This window comes from Labeo rohita, unplaced genomic scaffold, assembly GCF_022985175.1.
Source record: "Labeo rohita strain BAU-BD-2019 unplaced genomic scaffold, IGBB_LRoh.1.0 scaffold_2124, whole genome shotgun sequence".
In the NCBI taxonomy this organism is placed as follows: Eukaryota; Metazoa; Chordata; class Actinopteri; order Cypriniformes; family Cyprinidae; genus Labeo; species Labeo rohita.
The window spans coordinates 1-10,230 of record NW_026128357.1 but is presented as its reverse complement, the minus strand read 5'-3'; the positions used below and the strand labels follow the sequence as shown (position 1 = coordinate 10,230).

General features: G+C 35.0%; 1 protein-coding gene across 1 annotated transcript; it reads left to right on the top strand.

Annotated features, from left to right (window-relative positions):
* Positions 1-328: 328 nt before the first annotated feature.
* LOC127159376 (ribonuclease inhibitor-like) lies at positions 329-9,533 on the top strand (the record flags this gene model as incomplete). The annotated part of the gene is made up of 7 exons (XM_051102226.1): positions 329-527; positions 3,721-3,894; positions 4,284-4,457; positions 4,886-5,059; positions 8,171-8,344; positions 9,103-9,276; positions 9,360-9,533. Coding segments are annotated over exons 2-7 (902 nt in total), but the record flags the coding sequence as incomplete, so codon positions are not given.
* Between the last annotated feature and the right edge of the window lie 697 nt (positions 9,534-10,230).

Sequence of the window (10,230 nt, the reverse complement as noted above, 5' to 3'; positions counted from 1 at the left end):
GAATGAGCTGTTAGGTGAATGATGACTGTCAACACAGTTTAGTTGTGCTGCTATTCTGGAGTATGGTATACCTTGATAATTAGCATGCACAATTTTTATGGACACTTTTAGGATAACATAGATAGCACACTGTAGTTTAATTGTCATCAAGCTCAGATTCACTCTATCACTGTATCTCTAGAGCAGGTCTGTGAGTCTCCAGATGATCAAAAACATTGTTTTACAAGCCAGTTTTCTCTGTGCTGATGTTTCTCACTCCTTCTGAAAGATCTTGAAATTGTATCAGTCATTTTTGTAATGAGATGGACCTTTAAATCAGAACTGAATTGAATCTTGCTTCATCTTCTCTTCTGCAGGTTTTTGGGTCCTGCTGCAGATGAAGCCTGTCAGTATGTGACTAGAATTGTGGGTAAAAACCCGTTACTCCTAAGAGAACTGAATCTGAGTGAACATGAACTAGGAGACACACGAGTGAATCAGATCGCTGCTCTACTGCAGGATAAACACTGTCAACTCAACACACTGATGTGAGTATTGTTAGTTTATTAAAAATTTTACATTACTTTTAATAGTACTGTTAGTGTAGTTGATAATATTTCCTCATTTGTTTGAGTCATAAGTATTAAAATGAAACAGGCAATAAAAAAGGCATCAAGCTTTAAATGAGAGACTCATATCAGGTATTAATTCTGATACTACTATTCCTTGCAGGATTGGGTATATTGGTCAGACAGGGCCGATTTAAATCTGATATTGTGTGTACTGTTCTGTGTTACTGTTAAGCCACACAAAAGGCATAAAAGCACTAAAAGCACAATGTTTTTGTGCACAATATTCCAAGTCTTCTGAAGGTATTTGATAGCTTAATGTGAGGTACAGATGAAAGTTTAAGTCCTTACAATAAAGTTCATGTAAACACTTTTCTCTGCTGCGTCTGTCAGTCATGAAAAATCTAATCCACATCAGATTGGGGTGGAATGGGGAAGTTACAAATTTATTCAGAAATTTATTCAGAAATTTTCAAAATCAAACTAAGTTAGTCTAACTTCTATGTTTAATCTATAAATCTGTAAACCATAAGTCATAAATCATATAAATCATATAAATCTGAGAAGAATAGGTCTATAAGAGAACTAGGCACACCCAGCAGTCAGAGCGAAAGAGTAAGAGCAGAGAAAGAAGTCAGGGGTGAACTTCTTATACCAGTGGTTCCCAACCTCATTCCTGGAGGCACCCCAATGCCTGCATGTTTTCCATGTCCCCTTAATCAAACACACCTGATTCAGATCATCTGCTCATTAGTAGAGACTTTAAGACCTGAAATGGGTGTGTCAGACAAAGGAGAGATGTAAAATGTGTAGTATTGGGGGGCCTCCAGGAACGTGGTTGGGAACCACTGACCTAGACAAGATCAGAAAAAGAAAGGGGGTAGTATCCTGATTCATGATCCAACGACCTTGCTTCAAGCCTAAGTACATGATGTATGTAAATGTCAGTCACGACTACATTAGCTCATGACTAGAAGAAAACTATATACATTGTGTTTTCTCACCCTCGGTGACCCACACGTGCTGGACGTCCTTTGCTCTAATGAATATAGACTGATTGTGTTCAGTTACAACAGTCAGCTCAGTAAAACTCTCTCCAAGATCATTCAGTGTTCCCATTATTGTACTTGATTTTTAGATAAATGTCTATAATGCTTATTTGCATATATCTTGCTTTTTTGTTTGTTTTGTTGTTTGTACAAAACACGGCATAGCAAAGACTGTAATAATAAATAACAGTCCTAATAAACTGTTGCACAGATATAATACACCGCACATCAATATCTCTTCCCTTTGTGCTTTGAACCCTTTTAATGCAAAGAGTTGCATCTTGTGACTCTGTGTTGCCTCATCATTTAGCACACCAGGTGCAATACTGTAAACACTTTGTTCTGTTTTATTTATCATATGTTGATGCCTAATTAAAAAAGTGTATTCTATTTATGTAGAAATATATTGTTTTTCATAGATGCTTTTTATAACCACAATGCAAATAGCAATGTGTAACATTTTACCAGGTTTAGTGCTACACTTTTATTTGTAATAATAATGCGTGTTTTTTGTTTGTTTGTTTGTTTTGTTTTGTTTTGTTTTATAATTTAATAATATTGAGCATTGCTTTTGAAGAATAACTTTTTGCTTTTTTGAGAACTATTCACTGCTTCTAATTTAAAGCTTCTGTTTCACAAAATGTAAAATGTCTAATTTTGGTGCAGCATATACTGTACATTGTAAAAATTGAACAAGAGCATTTTAAGAATCAGTGATCAGTATCTGCCTCAAATGTCCTGATCAGTGCAGCACTAAAGCAAATGAACTGCCTTTTCAAAATTGTTTGAATGTGTTCAGTTTAAGGAAATCCTTTTTTTTACCCTAAATAAATTTAAAAAAAAAAAAAGTATAATATTTTTTATAAGCAGACTGTCTTTGTTGTTGACTTGTAATTGTTTAGTCTACAGTATGTTTGAACATTTATCTGTGAGACTAAAGTGATTTATGACAATAGTAGACAATAACAATTTTATTTGTTAACATTAGCTATTAAATATATTTTAAATGTAATTATAATTTAATTTAAAACTGTATTAGTAAATGTTGAAACTTACATTAAGGTTATTAACCCTTGTATGGTGTATGGGTCTGTGGGACCCGTTTTCACTTTTTGTCATTTTCTGTGAAGAACATATATCGGAACAAATTTTCAATGACCGCTCACTGTACACCCCCTGTACACTCTTATATTACACACAGGATGTTTGGGTACACTGGACCCGGTGCTAATAAAAGAGTGAAAATTTTAGGTCCTGTGTAACTTCACTCTGTCCCCCTATTGTCTGGGCCTGCTATTAGTATGTGTATATGTGATTATGTGTGTGTATGTGTGAGTATGTGCGCGAGAGAGAGTCTGAGAGAGTGTGAGTTTAAGTGTGTACGCACAAGGCTGTAGCACTTTAATTCATAAATGTGATCTAACAAAGGAAAAGGGCAAATATCAGTCATACATTCTGTTTATATTACTTGTAGTTGGGATGAAGTAAACATCTGTTGAGTATTTGAACATAATTTTTTTAATTGTGTTGAATTAAAAACCCAAAAATGCAGCAGGTCCACCAGACCCACAAACACTGGCTGAGTAACAAAAATATGAACACCATACAAGGGTTAAATGCTGTACTAGTTGTTCATCATTAGTTCATGTTAACTAATGTAGTTAATGTTATCAAGTAAAACCTCATAACTTTGGATAAATAGCTCACATCTTAATGCAGGGGTCACCAAACTTGATCCTGGAGGGCCGGTGTCCTGCAGAGTTTAGCTCCAACTTGCCTCAACACATCTGCCTGGAAGTTTGAAGTAAACCTGCAGTATTAAGACCTTGGTGTGTTTGATTACGGTTGAAGCAAAACTCTGTAGGCCACTGGCCCTCCAGGACTGAGTGTGGTGACCCCTGTCTTAATGGGTAATTTAGCTGATTTTTAACCTTTGCATACCTTTGTAACTTTTGTGTAGTTGGTGGTATAGTTAAATGAACAATGTGTAGTCTTTCTCCATGTTACCTGCACCCAGGTATCACCATTTATTTGTAAGCAAACATCTGCTGGAAGACGCAAAACACATTACAAAGTTGATCATCATTGATCTGAGTCATTGTCTCTTCTCTTTCCGTCTTCAGTCTGTGTTTATGCAGTATTACAGAGGAACAGTGTCTCATCCTGACTTCAGCTCTGAAATCAAACCCATCACACCTGAGAGAACTGAACCTGAGCTGGAATAAACTAGGAGACTCTGGAGTGAAAAACCTCAGTGATCTACTGATGAACACACAATTAAAACTAGGAAAACTACAGTTAGTACAGTTAAATTTTATTCATTTTAAGACAAAAGGTCTTACATTATATAGTTTGATGCAGTGCACTAGATTTGTCACATTTGTCACATTTTGTATGTTTGGGTTTTTTTAATCTAGTAAGTAATTGTTTAATTTGCAGAATTTGATACAATATTCTAATTGTGTAAATGCGGAAATCAGCCTTTTATCAGGAAATAAAGAATAGAGGCATTAAATAAATAGATAAAGTAAAAGAAGTAAGTAGAAACAGTACCTGCCCTCATACTATACTGCCTTCAAAACTAACGTGACTCAAAACAAACTATTAGAAACTAAATGCCTGCTGTAAACATGATGATAATGATAATATTTTCTTTTCTTATTTTATGCTGTTTTTGCCATTGCAGGTTAGAATACTGTGAAATGACAGATGAAGGTTGTTCTGCTCTGACTTCAGCTCTGAAATCAAACCCATCACACCTGAGAGAACTGAACCTGAACTGGAATGAACTAGGAGACTCTGGAGTGAAAAACCTCAGTGATCTACTGATGAACATACAATTCAAGCTGAAGAAACTACAGTAAGTATCATTATATTGTGCAGCAGTGACAGTGAGATTAAAGTTCATGGTTTAGGGAATTGTATATTTAGTATATTTGTATAGTTAGAAATTGTAAACTACACTCTAAAATGGCTTGAAAAATAATACTATATATATATTTTTAATTTGATTGATTTGATGATTTTCTTTCATTAGAAATGTGAAAATAGACCATGTAATGTTGCTAATTGTACTGTTGTTTCTATATTGATTCTACAAATTAATTTCCATTGGTAAAATTCACTTATTTGTTGGATTGTAACTGGTCTCCTCAATACTCCTCTATTGGTTTGTTCATTCATACATTAGAAGTTTCCATGACTTTTCTGGTGTATTATTGAATGTATGACATTTACTCATGATGCATCATAGATCTGATTTATTGTCTTTTCTCTTTCTGTCTTCAGTCTGTGTAATTGCAGTATTACAGAGAAACAGTGTCTCATCCTGACTTCAGCTCTGAAATCAAACCCATCACACCTGAGAGAACTGGACCTCAGTGGGAATCAAATAAAAAACACAGGAGTGAATCACTTATGTGACGTACTGAAGGATTCACACTGTAAACTGGAGAGATTGAGGTCAGTAACATTCACATACAAGAATCAAAATGATGAAAAATCACTTCAACAGTTTTAACCAAAACACTTTATACTATCTAACGATGCCTACAGACAGCTTCTTAAGTGAGACCATCCAGTAAGTAAAGCTGTTAAAGTGTGAAATAAAGAGTTAAGCTCCTTGCACACTTAGTGTGTTATTTTTAATATGCTTTTTTTTATTTGTCATCCTAATAATTCATCATGCACAGAAACCTTACACATTGAGTCTGATGCATATTAATTAATCCATTATACAAAAATAAAAAAAAATAATAAATCACAGAACAGTACAAAATGGAGTTTTCAAGCAGTTAGGATGATTTTGAGTTTAAATTGTTATAGCTGCTTCTAGAGATTGCAGTGATGCATGACATGGTGGAAAATGACTGAATGAATAATACTGAAAGTAGCTCAAGATTCATTTTAAAATGTGCCACCTAAGAGCACAAGTGGCCCCAGCCTGGCCCCCAGTTACTGTGGTCTATAACTGCCACTTCAGGGTCAAAGTTTATTTAAAGAACAATCTCTTACTTACCTTTTCATAATCTGAAGAACCTTTTGTGAAACAGTCAAGTCACCTTTATTTCTAGCGCTTTTATCAATACAGATTGTGTCAAAACAGCTTTACAGTTTTAAATAGGAAAATAGTGTTAATAATGCAAAAAGGCAAAAAACAATCCATTTTCAGTTAAAGGCAGGTCATCATTGAATCCAGTCATATCATCATCCAGCTTAGTTCAGTTTAAATAGTATTCTTGCAATCAAGTCGACGATATCGCTGGAAATTAAGTGTCCCCAACTAAGCAAGCCAGAAAGATTCTTCAGATGATAAAGTTTTTAATGGAGCCATTTAGACAAAAAAGGTTCTTTAATGGCATCATGAAGCACCTTAATTTTTACGTGTGTTGGTCTTGCAACACTCAGCAGCTTCTAAGAAAGTCCCAGCAGCGACTGTATTTCTTAAGAAGGCTGAGAAAATTTGCCATGGCAACTGAAATCCTCAGCAAATTTTACTGATGTACAGGTGAAAGTGGTATGGAAGCTGCACTGTTCAGGACAGGTAAGCTCTACAGCACATGATTAAAAAGCAGTGTTGGGCTACTAGTTTAACTACATTTCTCAGTACTGTAGTGGTAGCGTCGCTGTTTTCTGAATCAAAAATCTTTTCAGTAGCAAAGCTCGTTTTTTTTTTTTTATCAAGTAACACGGTAGTGTCAACAAAAGCTACATTTTCCAAGCTCAAATCGGAAATATAGCTGCTAAGGATCACTAATTCTGGATCAGTACTTGATGCCAGCGCCATGAAACCTTGTAACGCCTTTGGCTCCTAAAACTGTCAGTCAAACATCATTATTCCTCCCACCTTTCTCGTGAATGAAGTGTTGTGCGCAGTTTGGAGCATTTGTTTGTCATCAGCTTCAGGTTCAGACAGTTTCATTTTGCTCATATCAAGCACTCTGTCTCGAAAACATATATGAACATGTCGAAACTTATTTTGCGGAGTTTAGAAGCCTTTTGATTGGTTGCATCAAGGAGCTGTGCAAACCGGTTACACTCACTGAATGAATCGCATTTGTGCCAAACTCTTACAAAGCAAAAACAAACATTCTCTTTCAATCCACGCGTCATTGAAGTAATAAAGTCCTTTGTTGCCACATCACAAACTATGACATTCACAACTGTGTCACAAACTGTGACGTCAACACAATGAAGATTTTAAACCTGGAAGACAAAACATGTGTAAAAAGCTCAAAATGAACCACTTTTCTCCAACAATTAAAATGAACAGATGCTAACATTGTCTTCTATGATGTGAGAAACAAACACCTCTGCTAAAATCTCAGAAAAAAAGTAGTCTGGTGTTTCATGACCCTTTAAAAACTAATTTCCCATTACCCTCACTGACTATTTTTTTGTTTGTTGCACAATATATATTTGTATATTTTTATATATGTTCATATATTTTTGCAACAAGTTCTCACTCCCAACTCGTCACATATTGACGATTGGTCAGGACTCCCGAACTGGAATCGGTCACGAAACACCCAAGAGCCAATAGCATTTCACAACCAAGGCTTGCTTCTTCAGCATTTTTTGAATTCGCGCACAGACAGACTGCAGCAGCACACAGGACAGCGAACGGAGACGTGATCGCGTCTATTCTTCTCATAAATCAATCATTTTGCTTCAGAACACTTGGAATATTAATACTTTTTTAATAAATTATAAATATAGTCGTGTCTTGTTATATCTTGTGTTTTGTTGACAAATGCTTAGGTTTAGGGGCAGGGGTTGTGTTAAATGTGTAAATAGCATAACATAAATGAAACTGTTGTGACTGTTTGCATTGGAAAAAAAAATCACACCCCAACATGTATGCAATAATAGCAATATTATTACCCAATATATAATTTAATCATTACGATTATCATTAAAATTCCCAGTGCCTTTCCTGTCAGCACATTGACCATGGGTTTCTTATGTAAAGTACTGGAGGACCCTGCACCTGGAAAAATGATGCTAAAGGGGTACCCTGTGTCAAGAAGTGACGCCAAAGGGGTCCTGACCAAGCATCAATATGTGACGAGTTAGGAGTGAGAACGTGTTGATTTTTGTATAGTTAATCTGTCTATATTCTATACTGTATATTTTTTTGTGTAAAGGAGACTTGCAAAGTGTGTTGTTGTGTGGTCTAAACATTTGAAAGTTGTATTGAGTGTTTCTGTCCACTTCACTTATTGTCCATACAGCAGGTCAAATACCCAACACAATATCCAATAATATCAGTTAATAATACCAAAAATACACAAACACATTCACTTTTGGGAATTAAAATTTATTTGTATTTCTAACAAGAATCAGGACACATTGTACATAAACCATGAAAAGTGTAAATTATTTGATTAAATGAACAACGTATTATTATTATTATTGTTGTTTTATTTATTTTGTTTTGTTTTGTTTTGTTTTGAACAATTTGTGAAAAATTATCCAAAGTTATTCAGACACTCTTCCTCTGTTTCATTTTATGAAGACATTTTGACTTTATTAAATAGTTTTCTTCTATCTTCTCTCTTTCTCCTAATGTAGGTTAAGCAACTGTTATATGACAGATGAAGGTTGTTCTGCTGTGACTTCAGCTCTGAAATCAAACCCATCACACATGAGAGAACTGAACCTGGGCTGGAATAAACTAGGAGACTCTGGAGTGAAAAACCTCAGTGATCTACTGATGAACACACAATTCAAGCTGGAGAAACTACAGTTAGTATCATTATACTGTACAGCAGTGACAGTGAAAATATAGATTACTGACAATATTTCAGTGCTTATTATGATTTATTTATCTGGGTACACAATTTATTTCCAAAAATTAATGTACCCTTGTGATCTTTAATGAAAATAGCTTTCCCCTCACAAAAACATTTCTTCTCTGGTCTGATGACGTGAAGGTGGGAAAACCTGTCAGTCACATGAGATCACAGCAATAGCAAACAACAATTATCCAGCTTCTCATCAAAAATGAATTCCTGACCTGCATTTTTCTTGTTCAAAAAAGCTGTTTCACTCAGACATGCATCACAATAACAACAAAATATGATCACAAAATGTTGTATTTGACTGTAAACTACAATCTTAAAATGTCTTGAAGTAAATTTTGATTGATGAACAGAATTTTCTTGATTTGTTATATTTAAAGAGGTAAACATTTTTGAATTTACATTAATTTTATTTTTAAGTGATTCTATAGTTGATCCTGTATCTTAATTACATGACAAATCACAAAACTTGTTTGTTTGTTTGTTTTGGTCTGACTAAAGATTCTCCAGACTTAAAATGTAACTAGTATCCTCAAATCCTAGTTTTGTTTTTGTTTGTTTATGGCTGTATGATTTTTTAGCTACTTATATTGTTTTCAGGTTTTAGCAACATTTTATTTATTTCACTGTATGGTGTTTATTCATGATTCATTTAACTCACTAACATGTCTGATTCATTGTCTTTTCTCTTTCTGTCTTCAGTCTGTGGGATTGCAGTATTACAGAGGAACAGTGTCTCATCCTGACTTCAGCTCTGAAATCAAACCCATCACACCTGAGAGAACTGAACCTGAGCTGGAATCAAATAAAAAACACAGGAGTGAATCACTTATGTGACGTACTGAAGGATTCACACTGTAAACTGGAGAGATTGAGGTAAAGAACGTTTACCAAAATGAAAGAAACAAATGAAAGAAAAATGAAAAGTTTGTTTTTTGTTCATATTTATCCCAATGTAGGTTAAGATACTGTGATTTGACAGATGAAGGTTGTTCTGCTGTGACTTCAGCTCTGAAATTAAACCCATCACACCTGAGAGAACTGAACCTGAGTGAGAATAAACTAGGAGACTTTGGAGTGAAAAACCTCAGTGATCTACTGATGAACACACAATTCAAGCTGGAGAAACTAGAGTTAGTATCATTATATTGTACAGCAGTTACAGTGAGATTACTTTACTGTTCAGTTTATTTTAAGTGTGACTGTACACTCAAAAATTAATTTTGGCTCTTGTTCATTTTAATTAAATTGAGCTAAAGCAACATTTTTGAGCATTCTGTAACAATTTCATTGTGTTCACTCTACCTAATATATTTAAAATGTAAACTTTTATTTGTGTTGAAACTACATTAATATTGTTTTTGTCGACGTAACTAACTGAGCAGTGAATTTGTAGTTCCCAGCATGATTTGTAAGGAACTGCATGATTGTAAATTTAGTGATGAAGTGTTATTTACTGTGTTTTTCTGTAAAGGGAAATACATGTTAGTGTTTAATGTTCAGTTCCCCTTCAGTCGTTTCACTACGACGTTACATATGGGAACTCGCTTGAGAGTCCAATCATCTCCAAGCCTTACTCAAAAGGCCAATGAACATTCATGAACATTGGCGAGTGGTATTTGCATGCCAAGCCACTCCCCCGTACATACGGGTATATAAGATGGCGGCGTGCAACCACTCATTCAGACTTTTGCTTTTGGAGCCTTCGTTTCCTGAGCCAACACAACAACTACAAAGAAAAAAGAGTTCCGAGTTATCACTCTCTCTGCTGACGTGCTGCCAAACAACTGAAAGAGTTGCTTCAAAAAGAGCGTTTGGAAGCCGTCAGCA